This window comes from Apus apus, chromosome 2, assembly GCF_020740795.1.
Source record: "Apus apus isolate bApuApu2 chromosome 2, bApuApu2.pri.cur, whole genome shotgun sequence".
NCBI lineage: Eukaryota > Metazoa > Chordata > Aves > Apodiformes > Apodidae > Apus > Apus apus.
The window spans coordinates 93674905-93700937 of NC_067283.1; the positions used below are offsets into that span (position 1 = coordinate 93674905).

A 26033-nucleotide genomic window follows, 5' to 3' on the forward strand; every position below is an offset into this window, starting at 1 on the left:
ATGCACTGAGACTCTGAGCTTCTTATGAGGACTTCCTATTTTGGTGGCCCTATTTTAAACCAGTAGATTAAAAGGTGAAGCACTGTATCATCAAACAGGATTTACTTTAGAATGACTGTACTAAGACAGTCAGCGCCACTGGAAGCTGAAAAGGAATTAAGGAACAGAATAAATCAAATGTCTCTCTATACCAGCTTTTGATTTCTGAAGTCTGCCTTAGTCATAGCTCCATATAACAACCATGCACTTTTGTCTGACTCCCAATTTTCCTTTTCAAGTTTAAAATAAAAAATAACAGGAAGAGTAAAATGTCTTGCTTTCAGACTGAAATTCAAGCTGGAGAACCTTTTTCAAGAGCAGTTTTATCAAGTACTGATTACATAAATCATTTGGGAAGGAGGAAGTGGAATTAGACTAACAAGTTTAAAAAAATTACAGGAAACCAAGTGGGAAAAGGGTTTCCTATGTTATTTCCTTATGCAGAGTGAAGAACAGCACCAATAGGATGTTTTCTAGTGTATCATTTTCCAGTTCCCTTGGAATGAAACTTGAACTCTAGTTCAAGCTGTCAGTAGAGGCCACCTGAAAATACCTTTCAGTGCCAAAATGTGGATATATACCTCTCTGTTCAAAGAAATTACAAGAAAGCTTATTATTTGCAGCCACATTTAAGTTAACAACATAATGTTAAGTAATATGCTTCAAACCTGCATTGTATCAAATCCTTAATCTTTTACATAGATTAAACTTTTTTTTTTTACTTTTGTTTTTTTTTAAATTAAGAAGACTTGAACTCTATTTGGTATTAAAGTTAATGAAAAAAAAAGTCTCAGTAACTGCAGTGGGAGCTACCAAGCAAGAACTAAAATTTCCTACTCACAATAGTGTCCAACTCTGTGATATGGAATTAAGAAATACTATCTAAAGGGCTTGTCTCTATGATGAAGTGCCTATACCTGATCATGCTATCGCTTTGCACCAACAGTTAATTGTAAGCACAAATGCTGCTAGATACCGGAATTGCCTCACTGGTCATGCTACAACTCAAATCAGTGAAATCCAGCTGCTAAATGGTAGAACAAAAGCATGCCTACAAAACACAGAAGCTCATTTTGAAAAATCCAACTTTAGATTATTAAGTGGTTAATGTAACAAAGCTTATATTATTTATACCAGTGGAGAATTATAAGGACCAGACCACCAAAACTAGCTTTCACTGTTTTTCTGCACTTATGAAGACAGATGTTATTTTGAATAAGTTTTTTCCTTTTTTTTTTTTTTAATACAAGTCCATATGTCCGTAATTTTAAGATGCCAGGCATCTGACAGCCTCTGCCTAAAAATTTAAGTAAGTTGTAATTATAGCACTGTTTAGGAAGGGTGGAGAATGAGACTTTGGCCATAGATTAATGTATCAAATGTAAACAACTTGCTTTTTTCTGCCATTGATGAAAACTAAAAGTCCTGTCCTGTGTTTGACTGGAATAAATTAAGTCTCTCACGTACACAGGAGGAGATGCCAAAGCATTCAGCAGCCCAGTGCTAAGCACATACACCGGGTGCACGGGTCCCCTCAGCAGTCTCCTGACATGCTAAACTGAATAAAGATTGGCCTAGACACCACCAGATGCTCCAGAAGGGTGAGGTGCAGAACCAGAGATGTGCAGATGTTCCTATGGAAAGAGCAGGTGATTTTGGCATTGGAGCAAGGCTGTGGAGGCTTTTGTAAGCAGCCTTTTGTCACTCTGAGCTACACACAGAAAAACAGGCTACAAGTCTTTTCTCTTCAGCACACATGTCGAGCCTGCAGCCATCCTTCTGGGCTGTAATTCAAATTACACCTGAAAGGGCCTTGCATTTCTTGCTGCTATGCATGGGTTTTTTAATGAAATAGCAACCAAATCAAATACCTTGTTATTCAGCCATATTATTTGTTCACAGCAGGAAAAAGGCAACTTGGGCATGCATAGCTAACTGTCTCTGCTCAGGAAGAGTAAATGTACAGCATCACCGAATAAGAAATACCAGGGTAGTATGATGACTGGCATCTTCAGGGCACCCATAAAGAAAAACATGAGACAAACCCACAGAAATGTTATTCTTGTGCCCCTAAGTCTGAAGAGTAGAGGACTTATGTGGAAATCTGCCTGTGAGCAGGGCAAAAGAGTGGCTTGGAACATTCTGAAAAACAACATGGACCTTTCCTAAAAGAGTGTGAGCTGCTGGTGAGCATGGGAATGACAAAACAGACCAGGTCTGGCTTTTATCAGTATTCATCAGCAAGATAGGGCATGACAGATCCAGGCAGTCCTACTCCATTAGCATCTGCTTGTGAGCTGCCTAGATCATCTGGATTTCTTGTTAATTTTTGTGACATTTTGGATATAAAACACTATTTTCACACCTGAAAATATTTACATCCATCTGGAGACAGAGATACCATAAATCCTCTGCTGCAGCCTGTAACAGCAGATCAGAAGACCAACAGACATAACAAAGAAGAAAGCCCATCAAGACATCTCCTTCAGCAGCAAGTGCTGAGACAGAAACTTGCACATCAGTGCTTCTTCCATAACAAGCCAAAAGAACCTGTCAAGAAGCCCAAGTGACAATTTCAGCAGGATGCTGCTTAGTATAGGGGTGATGATGACACAAGAGGCAACGTCACTGGTGATGACGGGGCCACTGTCTGAATACACGTCGCTGGGAAAAACAAGTCCGGAGAGGGTCTCCCTCCTGACAATGGACATTTAATTCTTGTGATAGTGTAGTATAATGTGTGAAAATCGCACATGCATTTGGGACAAGGAATTACCTGCCCAGCTGTGTAGACTCTGAGTCAGGACTTGAGGCTGTGAGCTGCAGCATAGCTGGGGGGAAGAGTTGGAGGCGGCCAACAGCCATGAGATGATTACTGCAATCAAGGCTATTGCCTAGATACCCACCGCTGATTCACTCTTATTTTTCCAAGACATCATTTTATTGTGTTTCTCCACCCCATCATCACATAAATTCTATCTGGATTTATTGACTGTCAATACAATTTATTTTCCCACTTTCCTGGTTATGGGTTTGGCCCAGTGTTAAGTATTCAGTAACAAGCTTCAGAAACTGAATGTGGCCCTTTTCTGCCAGTAGGCATGTGGCACAAGGGTTGCAACACCACCTGTCCTGGAAAATATTTTGAAAGTCCAAAGTTAAAAATCATTACTGCAGTCAAACAGTCTCCGAGGAGAGCAAAAATTGCAAGAATGGGGTATACTCAAAAAGACCATTAATAAAATTGTACTTTGGTTTGTCTGTCTCCCCTCTAAAGGGAAACAAAGATGGCAAGAAAAGACTCCCTCATCCAGAAGAAGTCATCTTAAAACACTGGCAGAAATTATTTATTTAGATACCTGCTGTGCTCCCCTAAAGTCTTTGATAAACTGGTATCATTGTTTATTCTATGATTGCTGATGAAAGTCATTTGATTACTTCTGTTAAAAATCTCTATAAAATCATAAATAAAAAACACATGTTGTGGCAGAGACCTTTAAAAATTAAAAAAAAAAAAAAATTAACATACTTTGAAGACAGCCTAATTCCACTGTTTTATTTCAAGCTGAAAGGGGAAGTACTGCATTGTTGCAAGACTTGAGAGTCACAGATACATTATTTATCAGTAATTAGGGTTCCTGTATTACATATTTCTATCTATTTATCTCTGGTTTTCCATTAACATTGCAGTCAGGAACAGTATTTTTCACCCATATTTTGTTGATTCAGATTATTCTGGTTTGTATTATATAAAGTGTCTAGGAGAGGTTGCACAGTGCCAGGTGGTGTCACAAGAAGAAAAGCAGCTGAAAAGTATCTTTTGAGAGACAGTAAAGTGCCCAGATTCACAAGCCAATATACAAAGCACAGCAACTACCAGCAAGATTGTTTGCTTCTCCTTGAAAGGAATCCGAAATGTGACAATTTAATTTAGTTTAGTTAAAACCTCACAATCCCTAATAACCAACACAGTGAATTTGGTTGAATAAAAAAACCCACTTTTCTTGACATGCCATGGTCACTGAATGAGCATCAGAGCCAAACTCAGTCCCCAGGAAACATTCCCAGCAAGGCCTAAGGAAAATTCACCCTTTTATTCTAGGTCAGATATGCCCACAGATGAAGCCTGGTGAATACATTCATATTAAGATGCACTTAGACATGTACTTAATGATCCACATTAAGTATGATCCAGGATAAAATATCTGCCATATATTCAAAAGAAATGTGACTCTTACATACCTTGTAGTAAACAGACCATTAGCATATTCAGCAGTACTGGTGTCTTGTAACTTACCTGAAATTATATATCAGTGTGTTTCCCACGTGCTTGTAGCAGTAGGGCTACTGTTTGAAGTTCCTTAATTATTATAATTTATGGGCATGTAATATGCAACCAGCAAAACATAGACTAAAGATAGGAGAGCCTCATTAAAAATTAGGAGTTCAACATATTTATAATTTATTGCACACCCTGTACTCCCTCTGCATTGGGAACGGAAATGATTGCAAGTAACACCTGACAGCCAAACATTTAATTTTGGCACTAGCACTAACTAATCAGACACTTCTGCATTACTTGCTTCGAAATACAAGATCAAAATCTTCTAAAGTATTAAGAGGAAGGAAAGCAGGGAGCCACTTTCCATTCTGGAGACATGAATTACTTATTTTATTGGATCCCATGATAAAATGTCTTTTTTCTTTTTTTCATTAACAGTATACAGCATTTATTTGCTGGAGGCTAATATTTAATTTATATTTGTATGTATCTTAAAGCTGTCATTAAAACACAATTTTTATACCACAAATATTATCCTATCCAAAACAACTATGCATATGTAGTCTTAATCACATAGGAATTTCCAAGAACCTCAGTGTATAGAAGGAATTATTACATCATATGTTTAAAATGCAGATATATCTGGGATGGACTGCTGTGCTCTAGCTGGTTCAGTAGTTCACAGCAGTGTTAATTCTTCATCCTGATTAATGGATCCAATTCTCAGTAATAGTCTGGCCCCTTTATGCTGCTCTGCCAATATAAAGTCATCCTAAAGGGGATAAGAATACATAGAAGGAACAACTTCTGCACACACAGCTTCTCTCAGAGCTGAGGAAGTAAGATAAACAGCAATATCCCAAAATAATCCTAATTCAGATCAGGCACCAGGCAAGCTCCTGTTGGCACCCTCAAAATTTGGACCAAGTAAAATAAACTGCTATCACTCCAAATGAAGAACTGCAAACCAGCCCACTGGAGTTCACTGGTAATTTCAAGGATGTAAGAGTGCAAGGTGCAGTTGCCCAAACAGAGACTGACCATAAACTGCCAGTTTTGCTCTAGCACAAAGTGCTCACAAGTGGGATTCTTGAATGACTCACACCAAGACCAACCATTTGTTCAAAGTTGCCAAAAGGATTATTATTATGTATTAGTATTATTATGTACTAGTATTATTATGGACCATTTCTGTTTAACATCTTTAGTGATGATCTTGATAAGGACGTAGAGTGTAGCATCAGTAAGTTTGCAGATGACACCAAGCCAGGCGGGAGTGCTGATCTGCATGAGGTTAGGGAGGTTCTACAGAGAGACTTGGATAGACTGGATTGTTGGGCTAATGTTAATGGTCTGGGCTTCAACAAGGCCAAGGTCTGGGTCCTGCACTTGGGCCACAACAACCCCAGGCAACGCTCCAGGCTTGGGGAAGTGTGGCTGGAAAGTGTCTGGCAGAAAAGGACCTGGGGGTTCTCATTGACAAGCGGCTGAATATGAGCCAGCAGGATGCCCAGGTGGCCAAGAAAGCCAATGGCATCCTGGCTGGTATTAGAAATAGTGTGACCAGCAGAAGGAGAGAGGTGATTGTCCCCCTGTACTCAGCACTGGAGAGGCCACACCTGGAGTATTGTGTCCAGTTTTGGGCACCTCAATTCAAGAGAGATATCGAGGTGCTGAAGCCAGTACAGATGAGGGCAACGAAGCTGGTGAAGGGCCTAGAGAATCAATCTTACTAAGAACACTTGAAGGAGCTGGGAATGTTTAGTCTGAGGAAGAGGAGGCTGAGGGGAGTCCTCATCAGTCTCTACAACTACCTGAAAGGTCATTGTAGAGAGGTTGGTGCTGGTCTCTTTTCACAGGTAATTAGTGACAGAACAAGAGGGAATGGCTTCAAGCTGCAACAGGGGAGGTTTGGACTGGACACGAGGAAAAAAATTTTCACAGAAAGAGTGGTTAGACACTGGAATAGGCTGCCCAGGGAGGTGGTTGAGTCACCATCCCTGGGTGTAAGAGTTGTTTGGATGTGGTGTTGGTGGATATGGTTTAGGGGAGAACTCTGCAGAGTAGGGATGATGGTTGGATTCAGTGATCCCAAGGGTCTTTTCCAACCTGAATAGTACTGTTATTCTATGATTCTATGATTCTATTATTAACCTGAATATATCATAAAACTGAAGAAATCAGAGCCAGAAAAGACAGCATTTTTTCACTCACTTCTAGTAGAAGTCCACCTTCTTGGACAGCAGTCTTGTTAGATACATTGTCTTCTTTTATTGTTTGGCCAACTTGCTTCTTAAAGTGCTTTTCTTGGATGGCTGTTGGAAAGAATTATTATCAATTTAGAAAGCATCATGGTTAGGCCTGCTGAACTAAAATTCTTATTTAGGCACTTAACATGCATTGATTTAATTGAGAGTTATTGTCATTGTGGTCTGGATCTCAGTTACTTACAACTTTCTTTTGCTGTGAGGGAGATAGATACATATTTGGCAATCCAGATGTTTTTTATATGAAATATCTATCACATTTTTTATTAAACAGACTTTTTCCATTAGCATACTCAACATAAAGCAACAACCAACACCCACAGGAAAGAAGCAAAAGAAAGTTAGCAAGTTGTTTTGTTTATAAAAATATGTATTATGACAATATAAAGAAATGCCTGTAGAGCTCAGAAGACAAGAGACTGAAATGTTTCTTGTTTTCAGTGCTGACCTCCTTGCAACCAAATTATTTTCAGCCTCACTCTTCCCTATTCCCTTCTATGAGTCCGAGCATGACTGTAAGATTCAAGAAAATGTTCTTAGAGTGTTTCATTTTTAAACAGAGGTTTGAAGTTTGCTTTTAGCAGGTCATTTACTACATGAAATTAATGCAAATGTCTCACTATGGTTTAAAATTGCATATATTTTTCCTTATCATAAGGAAATATGTAATATGTAAGTGCACTTGCCACATACGTATTATCATTGCTTGATCTGATATAACTGTGAATATTCAGGTTAAAGTCTTCATATAAATGTAACTCACAGAAAAATCGCTGAAATACAGTCCCATTTCTGGGGATAATAGAAGAATTTCTGAGAAGGCTGACATCATGTGATACACTGGGCTTCTGCATCATCTAGGGCACATGACAGGAACCTGTCTTTATCATCTGGTCAGTAAAAATTAAGGAGTCAGCTTCACTCTTACTGCCCCATCCCAGAGATGAGGCAGACAGATATACCGGTAACAAACAAAGATTCAGTTTTCTGTTTGTTCTACTCTCCATGGAGAAAATGAGAGAGGGAAACATACCATTACGATTAGCTGGGACATTTGATACAGGTTGTCCCTTCCAGCTAAAGCAGAGAGCTGAAGCAGCCACTGCCAGAGATGGTTAATAATAATAATAAATAAATTTTTTAAAGGACAGGAATCGTTTATAACAAATCTGAATAAGAAGAGGAGACAGTCATCAATCCTCTCATGCTCCTGAACTTGTTGCTAAAAGTCATGACAATGGGATTAAAATTTTTAGTAAGATACCAAGTTGAGGAAAAGGTCTGTATTATTAAACAGCTTGGATAATACTTGTTGCAAATGACTGTGGGTATGATCGAAATGGAACCACTTCCTTTCCAAAGGGCTGTATGAGAGCAACAGCCCAGTGAGGGACTGTTGCAAGAGACATCAGTGTTTTACAACAGATGATGGCAACACAGAACCACATTGACTGAATTTTTGTGATGGTTTTTAGCTTACATTGTAAATATTTGCCATCAGTGATAATGTCAGTCATTACCCCAAAGTAATCATCTCAAATGTATAATTAGATGTAATAAATCCCTCCCCTGGGCATGGGAAAACACATCAGAAAAATCCCAGACTGCCTAAAGCAGATCCCTAGTCACGATTTCCAGCCAAAACTATGTTGTGATTTCAGACTGGTAAGCTAGGATGCTATGAACAGGATATACAGATCCTCCAATCTGCATTTTCATGTGGGCATACCTTTTGAACTAATTGGAAAAGGTGACTCTCCCCTCAACCAAGCCTTCTGCTACACCTGTCCATGAGAACTGACATGTGGACACAACAATTTTTCAAAGCCCAGCCCCTATTCCAGTGGCCTCTTCCAGATTTTCCCCTCTCAGAAAAAGACGTTTTTGTAATTACTGACACAGTGGTTTGCAGTCTTTGTGCAGGTTAAAGGACAGACAGGGAGGGGTGAAAGGAAACGAAGGTTTATTTTTTTGATGTGTTCTTTTGGTGTTGTGAAAATTCCACCAGTTCTAACTTCATCATTAATGGAAACTATTATTTTACCCAACTGAGCGGGCCAGAGCTCCCTGCCTGTTTGTTAGCCTTCAGGCTCACACAAACACAGCAGCAGAAGCACAAGGGATGTTTGTTCCACAGCTCGTCTGGCTACTATAAATTCCATCTCCAAGTGGAAAGTATTTCAGTGTTATTTTGCCGGCTAGAGTTACCCGTATGTTAGGCCACACACATCCGTTTCATAACATACCCGACTCACTGGCCTGGGCTTCAAGGAGACCCACTGCACCATCAAAGACAAATGACACCCTTTGTGCCAAGAAGCAAGAGCTCCTCTGAGACGGGGATGTATGTTTCTCGCACCTGAGGCAGCAGAGCTGCTGCTCACTGCTCACTCTTCTTCTGCCTCCTCGCGCTGGAAATACCCTGTTCATCCACCCAGGGCTTGGCTGATCCTGCAGTGACAGCTCAGAAGAGATACTACTGCTGGCCTGAATAAGCAGGGGAAGAAAGGCAGAAAAACCATGCAGAGCCCCAAAATGGATGATGAGGAGGAAAAGCAAGATATGGGTGAGGAGGGGAAATTGCAAGCTGTTATCAGACTAGGCAGAAAATAGGGAAAAGAAAACAAGAGCAGCCTAACAATACCCCTGTCACCACCAAGAATCCAGCGGGAGAACTGACGGGGAGTGAGTATGGGCTATGACAGACAGCTTGATAGCCAGGGCCCTGATGCCAAGACAGCTGTGATCAGGCTTAGATATTACATAAAATGGTGGTCCTCTAGAGCAAAGGTGAAGCCTTCGATGATGAAAACAAATGAAAGGCTGGAGAATACTGGAGTCTCTAGTAGGCAGGGAGGAGCAAACTGAGGAAAGCTAAAAAACAACAAACAGCAAAGGATGACTTAGTGACCTGAGGGGAAAATTTCTGGCTGCTAGAGTTCCCATATATCAAGAATGGGGCAATAAAAAAGCTGATATTGCAGGCAGTCTGATGAATGCTGCTGGCTGTAAAAAAAAAAAAAAAAAAAAAAAAAAAAGGTAATTTTTTAGCTTTATGGATACTTGAACTGCTTTCTGTAGGGGAAGCAACTCCTTGGACTAGATTGTCAGCAATCCAGTGTAGAGCATTCACCTATGAGGTTCAAAACCATCAAACTGAAGAGATGAGAAGCAGGAACAGCAGGGACCTTTTTCTGAGCACAACTTATCTAGCCTGCACTTCCAGAACACAAAGTAAAACAGAAGATGGAGCTGTTCTGCCAAAGAAGATGGATGAGCATATTGATACCATAGGGTGATAAACACCAGTACTAGGGCTGACAGTTTTGCAAGGTCATGAGATCTAGTGAGCATGGTGCAATCCCAGACAACACTGAAAGCCCACGAGTTGGGAAATGCTGAGTCCTACAGAAAGACAACACTGTGGAAATATACAGGGCAGGGGGGAAAGGGGCTGGAAGGAAGAACAGGAGGGAGAAAAAATGAAGAAAGATGGCCAATGTGATTTGATTTCCTGAAGGAAAGGTCAAAGATCTGAGGACGTTCCAAATCCTGATCTAAAAGAGGTGAAGGAGTGGAAACAACAAAAAAATAATAATGTAGAGTTAGAATTGACAGCTAATCAATGTGGGGATAAGAGTCATAAGTTTGGCTGAATGGAGTACGGGTCTGTCTCAGATGCTGCTGCTGAGCCCTTCACAGCTGTGCTGTCTCTCTCCAGAACACTGTAAAAAGCTGAGATCTCTCTTGAGCCCCCAGTTCTAATGTAAGCATGGCTGTCTGCACTTGCAAAATCCTTGGTTTGAAACTTAGATCTGGAATATTGTAAAGCAGAGAAAAGCTGCCTGACACATTGAAGTCTATAGAAGCATTATGAAACCAGCCCTTTGCTTTGCCCCAGAAATAACAGAACATTTATTCATTGCAGAATACTCTTCAGTTCAGAGGAATGGAAATTTCAAGACTCTCATAAAACTGTACTTTTAAACCCATAGGATTACACACCCCAAAGTGCTTCTGTACCTCTTCCCACACAAACGCAATCCTTTTTCTTCAGAAAGCAATCAGCAAAATTACCTGCTGAGCTCAGCTCTGTAATAAACTAATGCGTGGTCAAACTGTACCTCAGCTGCCCTAGGGGTCTTCTGCTACTTAGGCTACTGGCATCAAGCAACAGCACAGCCAAGAAAAGAGCAGTGAAGGGATGCTACTTCCTATCTGAACACCTTGCCTGGGTTCATTTGAGGTGTAAGAAGGGGACAGCACTGTCTTCTTCAGGCTCAGTATGATGCAGGCATATCAGTTTCAAGCCTTTCTACAAGGAGTACCTGTATGACAATTACTGTCTAGTGATGTCTAGGGGATGAATTGTCTCTTGGAATAGGCAGAGGAAAATACCTGAATCCAGCTTGCAGGTTCAGACATATTGCTTGATGAATGTGAGTCTTAATTTTGGTAATTGTTAGTTGAAAGGAAGTGAAAACGGGGTCTTTCTTCCTGGAGGTTTGAGCTGCAGGAAGAATCAGCTATGCGTGTTACCCTGAATGCTAAGAAAATAAACCAGCTAGGAAACACTTGATAGGAGCAATTCTGCTTAACTAACCTACAGCCGTGAACTGAAATGGTCTGTTTCCTCTCGCTGTGTTGCAGAGAACAGCAAGTGACAGCGAGGACAGCGCTCATTGGAAGCCCACTGAAATTAAACAGTTTGCAACACGAAGCACAGTTATAATTACACTTTGCCAAAGAATATGAAAGGGGCGTCTGCACTTTGAAATGCCACAGAGCACAGGTTGCAGGAGCGCTTTGGGAAAGAAACCAGCACCGAAATGCCCCCTCTGAGGAAAAGACGTGTGGTGCTCAGCCCTGCGCAGAGGCGACCAGAACACCAGATGCAGCCGCGCACGGTTTTTCTTCCCAACTTAGCGGTTTTCTCAGTCTGCTTCTTCTTAAGAGATGCTTTGAAATCCGACTGCCCTTTGAAGTTTCCCGAGTACAGCATGACATTTATTTAAGGTACAACCCGCGCTGCTTGCTCTCCAGATCCCGTCCCCTCTCCCTCCCTCCCTCCCGCAGCACCGCTCCTTCCCGTTCACTCCCTGCCAGCCGCGGCCGCTTTTCGGGCCAACGCGGGGCATCCCTCCCGCTCCCCACGGAGCTGCTGGGGCCACCTCGTCACCACCACCCACCCTCCTCCGAGGCTCCTCGGGAGGGGGGAGGAGGAGAAGTCCCCGCTGCTGCTGCTGCTGCTGCTGCTGCCGCTGCCGCTGCTGCGGGGAGCGGCTTCGCTGACCAGCCCGGGCCCCGCTGTCACGCAAGCCTCGCCGCCCGTCAATCCGCCGGCGGCTCTGACAGGGGCCTGGCGCCCGTTCAAGCCCTTGCGTGCGAGCAGGCCGGCCTGCTCTGCCTTCCCCTATGAAGTATTTCATAATAACAACAGCTGTTAAATATTGATGACTCCTGGCAAGCGCTGAATGCTTTTCGAGAAGGTTAAGCCTTCGTGTAATGGAACCTAATTCCTCATTATATACTGTATCGGATATCTGGAAGTTGCCTAAAAAAAAAACCCAAAAAAACCCACAACCAAACAAACTTAATTTTTTTTTAATTATTATTATTTTTTAAATGCTTGAAGGGGCTTAAAGGGAAGGAGCTGAAAATCGTTCCCGAGCGCGGCAGAGAGGGGAGCAAACCCGCAGTGTGAAGGGTAATGCGTGTTCCCCACCACCACCACCAGCTCAAATCCTTCCCCGAACAGTAAAAAAGGCTGCCAGGGTGATCACCCAAACAGTTGGGTATATTCCATATTCCACTGGGCCATTCTGTGATTTTAGAAATCGTTGCAAATGAGAGAAACTGTCTAAAATGGCGATCCAGCTGCCTCTGCTGTCTGTCTGTGTAAGAGTACACGTGGAAATTATTTCTACAGAAAAAAAAAACAAAGAAAAGAGGGAGAAAGCTCACATTCCTATAGTTTTTATGTGAGCATCAGCCCTTAGAGATTCAGCTCATCAGAAGATTTAGTGTTGATCAGAGAAGATATTTAAGGATAAGATCTCAGTGAGGGTTTTCTGCGAGCAAGAAAGGGAGCAGGGCAAGCCTCTTGCCTTAGGCAAGTCCTGGTGTACTCTCCTCCAGTTCCCAGAAGAAATCCCCCCTCTTCCTCACACAGCCCTCTAAAACCCATCAGTTCTATCTTTTCCCTCGTGACCTAACTGTTGTGCAAGGTTGTGTCTGGAAGGGAATCAGTTTGAGGCAGGAGTTCATGATCAACAGACCGAGTCTTTGGGATGCAGCTGGCATAACACCAGGGCAGGCAGTAAAAGGTGGCATTAGAGTCAGGGTGCGGGTGGAAAAGAAGAAACACAAACTAAGTCAGGGTATTTTTTTTCTTGCATGTGAGAAAAAGTTCTGTGTGCCTTTGGGGAATACAGTTCAGATGAGGCAAGCTGAGAAGCTGAAAACAATTACCTATTTATGTTGAGTTGTGCTGCAGTGCAAGGAGTTCTGCGAAGCTTTAGAGAAGTATTTTACCTGTGAGGAACCCAGGCCTATTTATTGAGTCGGGATAGGGAATCACAGAAACTCAGGAAGTTGTAGGTTAGAAGGAACCTCTGGAGGTCACCTGGTCTACCCCACCCTGACCAAAGTAGAGCTAACTTCAGCTGGGCAGATTCTCTGCAGGAAACTGCTCATTGTTTAATTACAAAGAGAGTTAATTCTGTAAGCTAAAAGCTGCTTATGGTTTTAGGTGAATGAGCCTTAGGATAAATTCTGGATCAACACTTCCTGTTTCCACAATTCTTGGCCTGTAAAATGTGTAGAATGATTTAAGAAATGCTGCAAATAGTTAAGTGACTGTCATGAAAAGTGAGTGTATATGGAGAATGTGTTAATTAAGTTATTACCTACTTTTATAATGTTTTCTGATGGTTTATTCCATCAGTATCTCGAACAACCAGCTCATGAGAAACCACAATTGTACGTCATTGTTTTTATGTATTCTGGGACTGTAACATCTCTCTTATCCCGTAACTTCAGAGGGATCACAGATGCAGAGGAAAGCTATGCCTCCATGCAAAACTGAATTGTGTGCTAACTACACAAGCAACAGACTCAGAAGAACTTGTCTAGAAAGCACATTTCTTCTCTGCAGCTCACTGTTGCAACCTTTCTTTCTTCATATGCCTCAACTGATATCTCCCCAACTGACAATTCCACGTCACAGACTGGCAAAGAAGTTGTTTTAGAGATATGTTTGCATCACTGTGAGTAAATATTTGAATTATCAGTTGGTCTGGTAGACTATATTGACTATAAGACTGCCAAAGACATGTAGTCCTCCTAGATTACCCCAAGGTATAACACTTATTCCAACTAATTGTCTTCTGTTTCATCTTTAAAATTCCATTTTATTATTACTACTTTAAATACGATTATTTGATAATAGGAACCTATTTATCTATAGGTTCAGTCCTGGGGCCTTAATTTTAGCCCTGTATTATTTCCTTCATGGTTTAATTAAGCTGCAATGCATTACCTTGCCTGGCTGTGTTTGTTTACACACCCTTTGAATAAATCTATAAAAGGTAAATACAGATGGGTTATTCTGTCAAACTACAAATTAAGCCACAAGCCTGAGTTATTGGCAATCTTGAGTAAGAAATCTGCAAACCACTTCATCCACTTTCAAATCAATGCCCACATCCCTCAAAAAATTTGAGAGGAACCCAATGAGTTCCTTGCCTCTAAAGGCATAAGCTTGTAACTTACATGTACATTAATCAGATTCAAGATCTACAGCAGAATTTTAGTGTAGGGGAAAAAAAAAAAAAAAAAATCTGTATTTAGAAAACATGCTTAACACTGCTTAGTTTCAGACTTGAGTACCTCAGAATGTACAATCAGTGTAGTTTTGTGTTTGTTTTACTCTAGTTTCCTTTCTCCTTCATACTGTACTCTGAAACATGGCATGTTAAGCCAATGTAGAGAGATGAAAACTTCACCAAACTAATACACTTTAGCCTGTGTACTGCAGTGACCAGCCACATCCTGGTTGCCTGAGTGGGATCTCAAAAAATCCCACCACATATGTATTCAGAGGAATAGCACATCAGGACACATTGATGGCCTACCAAAACAGCTCACAGAGTTTGCCAGTTCATCTAATTATCCTTTGTGATGGCTTGTTGGCTGAATAGCTGTGCAATCCTTTCCCTTGACCAGGTATTTTCAAAAATAGGTACAGGGGAAAAATAAAATACAGGTTCTCTGTATCCTCTGAATTTCCAACATTTTCTCTCTCAGTGGTACAAGAATGGAGTCCTGTTTTGATCTGGCTCATATTATTTCATTGTTGTGAGGCTATTTTTTCACTGGTTTGGTTCTCCCAGTGAAAATAATACAACAGTTGATGTTAGGGTCCACAGCAGAGGTGGCTGCCATTTGAGGAGAGGCTGAAATGGCTGTGACTACATACCAAATACAGTAGGATGAGGGCAGATGTAATAGAGGTGTACAAAATTGTAAAAGCAATGGATTAACCGAATGCAGAACTGCTCTTCACCCAAACCCCACGATACGAGGACAGTGAAGGGCTCATTGACACTAGCGCAAGAATGATTTAGAGCAGATAAAAGAAAGCAATTTTGGAGATGAGAACACCAGACTAGACGGACCACTGGTGTGACACAGTAGTGCATTTCTCATGTTGTTATGTTCCCACTGCAATGCCACGACCTTGTCCACAACATTTGTTGCAGACAGAAAATAAACAACAGATGAACAAGAGCATCTGTGACGTGAAACAAAGTATATCACAAAGGCAACAATAAGAAAAATTAGAACCTTATGAGAAAGCCTGTATGTGACTAAATTTAAGCATATGATGAAAGACCAGCTTGTGACTAATCGTTGCATCCAAACAAAAAAACAAACAAATTCTTTTATGATAAAAAGCCTATTGAAATAAATTTAAGTCTTAAATATTCTTTGGAAACATAAGTAATGAGACCAAAATCCATTTTAGTGAGAAGATAGCTAAGAGAAAACCATAAGTAAGCAATTACAGTCTGCTGGAATATTCCCCACTTTAGAAAAGGAGACTATAAGAATTGCATCTCACAGAAGAAATGCAATGAAGTCCTGATAGCCGATTTATCTTGAGAATATCAGAACATTTTTAGTCTTTATTGGCTGCAGAAGATGTGCACCATTTTACCCTCTTCAATTTAGATCTACAGTTTAGGACATTTGGTAAATCAATCCCTGAAGAATGAAAGCAAATCTAACACCAAGTGTGAAAATAAATGCAACTAGGAAAGTGTGTATGGAAGCATCTCTCCCCTTTCCGATTAAATCAACCTGACAATGACTGACTTCTGTGAGATTTCCATCATCTTTGCTAGTCTTTTTGGATTTGATAGCCTCTTTTTCAGGCCTATGTTTCAAACAGAGTTTCTCCTCAGCTTCCACTCCTCAGCTTCTACTGGTTTTATAATATTCCTGTATAATTTCATTAGCACCATTCTGCACAAAAAGGCATGGGCTAAATTCATACCTGCTAGCTCCAAGAGGGAATTTAAGTCAGTATCTCTTAGAAGGGAGTTGGAAGAGAATGTGTCAGTAGGCCAGCCCAAGAGACTGTTTAAAAATAGCCAAAGCACACGATCTGGAGAGGATAAAGGAAACCTTTAAGATGAAATAAACACTGCCTCTAAAATATTCACGCTGAGAACTTAGTGCACAGGATGTGCATATGTTACCCAGAAAACCAAATCTGGCTTCATCGGTTTCAGAGTCAGAAATATCATGAGAGCAATTTCATTATATCTGCTTTATACAGCAGCCGTATTCTATCTGATATTAAAGGCAAAGACACAGCCACATTTGCTTTCCAGTATGCTTCAAACAAGCAAACACACTTGACAGAAGGAATGCAAGAATCTCCACCTTTTAAGTCAGATGGATAGCACAGCACACGGCTGCACCATCACCCATACATGCACACACCCCACAGAACTCGGCACTCCCTTTCTAAGGCAGAGCTGCTGTGCTCTGATCTTTTCTGCCATCTGTGGAGACTGCCGGGGTGGGATTGACTGTATGAAGAGCTGCCTTGAGAGGTTAAATGAGCCTCACGAGCTGTGGGAAAAAAAAAATATGCCTGAAAAGGAGGTCCTTGAGCTTTGGCTTTTCTACTTCAGGAAGTAAAAGAATGTGCTGAGACAAGATACAAGCAAACGAAACATCAGGAACAGTATCTAAGAGTTAAAAAATTCTTTCTGAATCAATTTTCAGGATAACTTTAAAACACTGAACTATATTCCAGAACTATTTAGAATGCTGAAGAAAACCAGTAACATGGAAATCTTACCTAAAAGCTCAGAATAAAGAACAATCCAACAACAGAACTCACATTAATATTTTAATGTATGCATTTAAAGACTAGTCCTGAAACAGATGGACCTTGCTCCCAACAGGAATACCTTGTAAGTCAGATGGCCTGCAGGGAAGACATTATGGCTTGTCCAAAACTAAATTGCTTTGCAGAACAGGAACTTTCTGCAGAAGCAGAAAACTCATACACATGATGTGTTCAGTTACTACAAGAACCTTTATTTTTCATTTCCTCACAAATGTTTCACTTTGCCTTTTTTCACAGCCAGGTTCCATGCTCAGAAATAGATCCCAAGCAGATCCTAAAGACCCTAGGCAGTCCAGCAGTAGGCTTACATGTTCTCTCCCCCTTAGCACTGGTGAAGTTCAGTTTCTAAAAAACGCCACAGTCCCTAGGTTAATAACCAGAGTTAGGACCTTCACATTTTCTAAGCATAATAAAAAATACTGTCTTTTAAAAAGGTTGGAAAGGCAATATTTCAAAGCTAATTTGAAAGGTAATGTTTGAAAGGTAATATTTGAAATCTCTAAAAATGTAAATTGTGGCCCTGCTTTGATTTGCTTTTTTAATTTTAAAAATAGAGACTACTTAGATACAGTGATATAATTACAAGGCAGCCATAGAGTTGTCAGACTTGTCCCATGTGAAGATAAGGAACAACCAAACAATGTTCTGTATTTCAGAAACAAAGTTCTAGCTAATAAAATATCACCTTTTCTCCAGTTTCAACTCTTCTGCATATGTGTCATGGACTTGAACAGGCAAGTCTGACTCCTCTGAAGGTGCCTGCTACCTTGACTCATAGCAAGCTGCCAAAGAAATAAGAAGTATTCCTTACAGAATAAGGACAGGAAACTTGTCTCCCCCTCATGAAACATACAGGATTGTGGCCTCAGCTTTCAAGGCAATTACATATAATTACATCTTTCACGGAGTGATCAATACTAGGTGAACAGTATATACAAAGGGAATTATGATACATAAATTGCTTCTAGTGCTTCTTATTCTGTCAAGAGCTTCTGGATGAAAACTGGTGATTTCTTACCTACTGACTCCCCAGATCCATTGCACACTCATTATGTGACATAAACATCAGTTTATATTAGTTTTTCATCAGTTATAATATGATCTTTATTGGACATACACTGCGACTCACTGTCAGAGTCAGTCCAATAACCACTGAAACAAAACTTATTAGCTCTATGCAAAGGAAAATTTGAACAGGTTTAAGGCAGAAAATGAACATTACAAGTTGCAAAAAGCAAAAGCAAAAATGCTTTTGCATGTATTCTTCAAAAATGTGAAACTGAACTGAAAAAAATGTATACTCTAGAGTCCACTTTGTTTAAAGCCGAGTATGTGTCAGAGGAATCATTAAAGACTTTGTCTATGAACACTGCATCCAAAAGGGGAACATTTTTTCTCCTGCCGGGGCAGATTTGCAGGGAGGAGGCTCATTTCTGCCTTGCTGGTCTGGCAGGCAGCAGAGCTCGATTCCTCTGATCAAGAGATCACTTTCATAACCGCTTCTCTGAGGTCACAAATGAGTCTGCTGCAGTCACGCAACCCCTCTCCTACCAGAGCTTACTACAGCAGCACAGGTTCACAGAAATATTTTAAAGAGGCAGCCCATCCTTTCGACCCAGGCAGAGATAAGGCGCACACATGTTACCGTATGGGCTTCCCCCAAATATGTCGTGGGACTATTTCATTTCGGTTCAAGCAGAGAAGGAAGGTATAGCTTGGAGGTTTATCTGGATGGAGCCACGTTGCCTGACTAGAATTAAATAAAAGTTTAAGTTAAATAGCTTTTAAACTACACTGGCACTGTTTTCAAATATTTACTCAGCCCGTTCCTTTTTATGATCTTAAAGGTCCATGTCTGCCAACCATGTGCTGCTGTGAATTATGCTAATTAAGATATTTTAAAGCCATGGTAAACAGTCAAACAAACATTAGATTCAATAAACAACAGATACGATTGCCCTGAATTAAACACTGCCCTGCTGCAGTGTTAGAAACACCAAAGATACAGAAACAGTAGATGAGGAAATGGGCTTACTATTGAAAATTTATTCTGAATTTATTCTGTGAAAATACAACAAATACTAGATAGAGCTTCTAAGGCAGAAAAGCCTATTTTATATTCTAGATGACAGTGTCCCACAACTGGCCACCACACTTATCTATTGAAGGGAAGTGTCGTGTAGGTGGTAGCTGGAATGACCTTTGGGTCATTTGTGTGATGGGGGGCAGATGAGAATGTAAAGAAAAAAGTTTAAAATATTTTTCCTTTTAGAGTAAGTCAACTCTACCCAATGAAAGGGAGGTTTGGCCTATTTTCACAAGCAGTTAGCACTATGAAAGCAAATGTTGTTCTTTGCACTAATTACCTGACATAAAGTTTTCAAAAGCTGTTAAATTACTTTGGAGCCTAGAATTTAAAAAAAAAAAAAAAAGTTGAATGTATTGCTCATTGACATTGTATGAGGATTAGTATACAGACACATTTTGTTTAAAGGCAGCGCAAACAGGCTTGCCCAAATGAGCTTTATAATCCAGCTTAAGTAAGTAACAACAGCAACTAGGGCACAGCACTAAACCCATTGAGGACTCCCAGTGTGGGCTGAGATGACTCGTTTACACACTGTCTGGCAAGTTCGTTGCTATTATTAGCCACACTAGCCAAGTGAAAACTTGGGTGTGCCCACACATGCTACAAACAGCTTCAGAGACTCTGGAGATGCACCTACGTGTTGTGAAATGGCCCTTGGCTTCATCCAACGTGATGTTCAGGCTTGACCTTGGTGTGTATCTTCACTCAGCTCAAGCAGTGGGAAGGGTCCCCTGCCATCTGCGCTGCAGTTTGCCTTCTACACACCAAAGATGACTGCCCAGTCTAGCTTTGACATGAAACTGACAACCCCAAATCAGCCTCATCTCTGCTCCAGGTCTCGCCTATGATTATGGAGGGGAATTAGGCCGGAAACGGGATGGAGAACTGTGAGTTTACTGCTGGTGGACCTCACTGTCAGAGCCTGGCACACTCACATGGTGGATGAGGAGTCAGAGCAGGGAGGCAGGCTCAACCCGACGCCAGTTTCTCAGCTCAAAGTGCCGCTGAAAGTAATGAGACAAAGATGCTGATCTATAAAGGGAGTGTGTTGACAACCTCCAGAGTGACCTCAAGGGTAACAGTGCCAGTGCAGACAAGGCCACAGGCATTTCTGAAGATAGGCCATAGTTTCAAAGACTTCTGAAATTTCTGAAGATGTTTCCCCGAGTCTTATCACAGAATCATAGAACGGTCTGGGTTGGAAGGGACCTTAAAGATCATCTACTTCCAACCCCCTGCATGGGCAGGGACGCCAGGTTGCCCAAAGCCTCATCCAACCTGCCCTTGGCCTTATGTTCCTGATTTGTGCCCGCTCACCACTACAACAACTTCCCATGGAAATGAAAAACATACAAGGTCAACTCCTGCCTACACAAAGAGATGTGACTTTTCCCCTCTTTATGAACTTTGGGTAAACCAAAATAAGTTAATCTAAAGTGAAAGTACTGGATACTAATGCAAGTATTTAACACGGCAATTTTTCCTTTCTAGTTATGGAAAGAGATACATTAGAATAGTGTTACACTACCTTTACAAACGGATTATACTGTTCTCTGGAGGCAGTTGGCAAAAAAAAAAAAAAAAATCATTGATAACAGCAGAAATGAGTTTATATATAGATAGATCGGGGTAAACAGCTGCTAGAATACTTGCAGCTCAGCTCTGTTCAGTACAGCAGTCTGGCCACAGAGCTAGTAGTTTAAAAGTCTTGCCTTACTGAGAGTGCTTTTTATATTATATGAAAATAAAACATTTGCAATCTTTTTCAAGAATATGACCTCTTCTATTGAAAGACAGTGTGGTCAATTGCTCCATTTTAAAGAGATGCAAGAAGGCATCTAATACACGTGCCTAAGTGCCATTGGACCTGCACTTCTAGAGAAATAATCAGTCAATAATATAGGAAAGTGAAATCAGGATAAACTATCACCTCTGATGTGCCAACTTCCAAATAATTACTACAAGCTTTTCTCATTCCTCCGCATCTCTGAAACCTTGCACCTAACAGTCAAAGATCTGTACATCACCCATATATATAAGAGAGCATGCAAAGAGTAATTTGGATTAGCTGCAAATCTGCCTTTATGTTATTTTTTTAGTCCTTTTGTGAAGTTTATTTAATTTGAAAATTATCCAGAGAAATGTAATTCAGATCACTTATACACCAACTAATATTCTAAAATAAAACCATTTCAGATTAGTGTTATATAAATTGCTAGTTAATAAATAAATTTGCTTTAAATAGCTACTAATAGGTATTCTTTCATTATAAGTAAGTTTAAGTACTGTGAGAAATTACAGTAACTACAATCAAGCTTTAAGGATTTCTCAGTAACTCAGTTACAAAAAAATTATAGCCAGCATGCTCAAAAAAAAGGCTTCTACCCCCACCCTCTTACCATTGCCCCAACATACTATACATACTTGATACTCAGCTGCCTTTCTACCACGGCCCAGTGCTTTCCAGCCAGTTTTTGTCTGGAAGTCAAGGAAAAAAAGTGCTCTGTCACTGCAACAAAAATAAAGTTCTAACTTGGACTGCTGAAGGATACCTGGCAGTATCCAAGTAGAAGGCAGATGAAAGAGGAGAGCAATTACTACAGCTGCAGAAATTAGCTTAAAGCAAGTTGTTGCAACTGAGCCTTCCACAAATGGTGGTCCATACAACCTGTCCTACCAAGACATAGCCTTTGCCTGACGTGCAGGACAAGAAAAGGAGCTGGAGTGCGTAACTGTAGCACCCCAGACAAGGCAACACAGCTGGGAGTCAACAGAGTCAAGGCAGGACAGGGCAGGCTGGGAACAGGGCAGCTGGAACATTCTTGTGCCTGATGTATTTTCCACTGCCCAGATGTTCCCCAGTTGACACGAGCTGTGAGACGCTGGATGCGCCAGTCCCGGAGGGTGTTCTGACCCCTGGGAAGTGCTAAAGAGGCCCAGGCCTGCCCGGCGTTGAGGAGGCACAAAGGTATTTTGAAGCTCTGACCGTCTCTTCTCCCAGTCAGTCCCTGTGCCAAGTTCAGCTGTGGTGCGGGAATTCAGCTGTGGCGCAAGACTCGCCTTGTGCGTTAACCCAACGAGCTGAAATACCATCTGAGACCAACATGTAGTTAATTGCTGTGAGAACAAAACTTCAAATTTCCTGACCTATTCAAAGTTTGAATTTCCCGTTTAACTCCACACTCCCATACTAGCAGAGGGTATACAGGGTGTAGCTCCAAAACTCCCTGCGTCGGCCCGTATGCAAAGAGAATGAGAAGGGGCTGAACTGCACACCCCTGGAAACCTGCTCTTTGTGTGCAGCATGGTAAGCTTCTAAAGAAATCAATTAATGTTCCCAAGCAGCTCCCCCTTCCACCCAAATAATCCTGGATGAAATTCTTACACCAAAGCTATCGCTGCCACGGGGAGCTGGAAAAGCACTGGTTAGCAGAGCTGACTCATCAGCTGACTAGCCCACAACATCAGCCACAAAGGACCAAGAATGTTGGTGGTGGCATGAAGCGTGTGGGTGGGAACAAGGAATAAGCAATCATCTGGCAGCCTAATGCAATAGGGAGGGTTGACAACAATTCATTATTTATTCCCCCCACCCGCCCTAAGGCTTCTTCCCTCTGCTGCAGTGACTCTCATCGTCTTGACGCTGTGGTAGGGCTCTGTGCAGGGGAGGGAATGAAAGGTACATCCCTTCCCTGTGGCCCAATGCAATGAAAGCATCAGCAGGCTATCTGAGCTCACACACCCAGATCACATAGGGCAAAAGCCCCTCATGGAGGAGGATGGAAAAGAGGCTTGCCTGGTCCCTCTTTCACCCAACAGGAGACGAAAACAATGTCTTTCTAGCAAACAAAAGAGAGCATCACTCTCCCACCAAATCCAGCCTGTCAGTAGAGTGAAGAGATGGAGATCCAGTTCTGGGATGGCAGAAACCAGATGCAAGAAAAAGCTCTTAAGGACAAAGCAAGGACTACAGGGGGAAAAGGAGAATGTTGTAGCAAAGATGGGGAAAGAAGGGGAAAATTAAATATGGAGAAAACAAGAAAATCCACAGATTAGGAAGATGGAAAAAAGACAAGCATTTTAAAAGATGGCTTATCTCTAGAAAAGCTGCTAGAGAAAAAGGGGTGTAAAATACTTCTCAAATATTTGGGGGGGGGAAGAGATTAACAAATCACAAACACAAACAGATAAGGAAAGTCACCAGGGCAAAGAGAAAAAGTACATACAAGAAAAATAAAATTGGCAGACTTAATTAAAAGCTTGACATGGAAGTACACCGATAAAATCCCCCAAACTGTTCACATGTATCCCATTATGTCTGTGTAAATCTAAATTCACTTCCCAGTGCTCTTTCCCTCCAGCAGCCTGCTACTACTCCAAATCTCTCTGCAATATGGCTAGCTGATCCCCAATTTACCTAGCATGAAACATGCTCCAGGCAAACTACTGGAGAGGTGAAAGCCTGAGCTCACCCTTCCCAGACTTCAACCTTTTCAATGGCATTTTTGCTTTGATTCCTAAAAATACGTTCAACTTCAGTCAAGGCCTGACTTTTCTTGCTCCACTATTGCCGAAGTTAACCAAAACATAATAAGGAATTAAGGACTTGACCAGTTGTCTTTATTTTCCCCCCTCAACCAAACCTGCTGTTTTCTGAGAAGAGGTTTTTGCCCAAATTTTGCCTACAGTAGGTCTTTCCTGGCAGATTGCCTTAGTGGGAAGTAGATCAGGTTTCTCACTGTGCTCTTCATCCTTGGAAACTGTTACATTTTCTAGTGTGTGCTACAGGCATTTCAGGGCTTAAAAGTCTTCCCCAGCATGTTTTTCACATGCTGCTGTATGCATCATTTGGCAAGAGAGCCATGGAGAGTCATAAAACTGTTGTTTGCCATTGCAGCTTTTCTCTAGCTGGAGAAACCACTTTATTTCCTCAATTAAGCTGGTTGAACATTATCTTCAGAAATTCCCAAGATGGAATATCTGCTAAAGCTAGAATATATAAAGTAAGCATGCTGACCCCTGTCTGGAGATTGTGACTTGGCTGGACTTGATCTCCTTTGACTATTTAAAGACAAGAAACAATCAAGAAACTCCTCTTTTCCAAATGACCTCTTGGAATATGGTGCCCCTGCAGTGCTATTGCAAGCACTTTGCTTTGGGACATATCCTTTGGGACACAGCTATTGCAAGCTATTGCAAGGGACACATCCTCTGTCCAGAAAATGACCTTCCCTCCCACCTCATTCTGCCAGAGGTCACCATCTCAGTAATGCTACTGGTCTTAAAGACATGGCCAGTCACCACCACGATACTTGTAAGTTGGGATAAGGAAGCAAACCTGACATTATCTCTGCTTTTCTAGTCATAAGTCATCAGCAACAAATCTAGGGTGGATCACTGTCCCCAAATAATGTGACTCTCATTACCAAATGTAATAAATATTTCTAAAGTGCTTGATAGCATCAGTAAGAATGGAGACTGAGTATTGCAATGCATAATACCTTCAAACTCTCTGCCAAGTCACCAAGTATATTTTTGGCTGAGAAGAAAGAACTCTTCCATTAAACAGATATATTGAGCTATATTGCTAGGGTTTAATTATGATACAGTTCCAATAGTTCTGAAGGGTTAAAAGCAATCAGTTCCTGTTGAACACTAATTTGAGAGCACTCAGCACCTTGCATGACTGAGCCCTTAATAACTATTAAAGTAATTTGAGTGTATTCAGAGGAGAGCAACCAAGCTGGTGGAAGGTCTAGAGAATGAGTCATATGAGGAGTGGCTGAGGGAACTGGGGTTATTTAGCCTAAAAAAAGAGAGGCTGAGGGGAGACCTCATTGCCCTTTGCAACTACCTGAAAGGAGGTTGTAGTGAGGTGGATGTTGGTCTCTTCTCCCAAGTAACAACAGGACCAGAGGAAACGGCCTGAAGCTGCAGTAGGGGAGTTTTAGACTAGATATTAGGAAAAATTTCTATACTGAAAGAGTGGTCAGGCACTGAAACAGCCTGCCCAGGGAGGTGGTGGAGTCACCGTCCCTGGAGGTACTCAAAAGGCACGTAGATTTGGTACTACAGGACATGCTGTAGTGGCCAAGGTTGTGGGGGTTTTGTTGTTGTTATGTGTTGACAGTTGGACTTAGTGATCTCAGAAGACCTTTCCAACCCTGACAATCCTGTGATTCTGTAATTTCTGTGATTTTAAACTTTCTTCACACAAATATTACTCATTTTGAAATGCACAGCTTTTTTTCCTTATGTAGTGATGTAGATTAAGACATTAAAAAGTATGAAAAGCAGAAATCCACTTCTGTTTTTCTCCACTTACTGTCTTAACCCTCATAAAAACATGCTGGAATGTTTTCCACATAAATCATTATATTCATCAGTTCAAGATGTATTATCTAGGTTAGATTATTTCTCCTCACAATAAATGTTTCTGAAACATTATTTACTGGGCCATTTTTCTGTGCGATGCTTATAGGGGTCATTTGACGTCAAAATGTCATTTTAATAAATTATTTGGAACAAAATACAGAGTTTTTTTGTGATGAGTTTTCAGTGACACTGATTTACAACACAATACTAACACAGAGAAGATAGCATTTTCTGTACAGATGTTGAAACACTCAAGGGAACAGATAAGATTAATACAAGGTGACAGATACGTTTTGCAACTATACAATTATATAAAGTCATTAATGGACTAAAAAAGAAGACAAAATATGTTGGGTTTTTATTTAGATCTGATCTTTGCTTGTTTTCAATCCTCCTCTCTCAACTTCTTTCAACTGTATCTAAGTAGCCAATTCATGTTGCATGAGAACAGTGGACATTTTATTTATTACAACAAAAAAACAACAGGCAGAGATTTACTTCCTTTATACACCTTCAAGTTTATATATTCCATGCAGATATAAGAAGGGAATGCAT

At 41.0% G+C, this 26033-nt stretch overlaps 1 protein-coding gene across 1 annotated transcript in view; it reads right to left on the bottom strand.

The window, feature by feature from the left end:
- Positions 1-26033, bottom strand: part of AHRR (aryl hydrocarbon receptor repressor) — an 84531-nt gene that overhangs the window by 21971 nt on the left and 36527 nt on the right. Inside the window, exon 4 of the mRNA XM_051611449.1 lies at positions 6536-6636. Coding sequence (XP_051467409.1) covers positions 6536-6636 — 101 coding nt within the window. The remainder of the gene's footprint in view (positions 1-6535; positions 6637-26033) is intronic.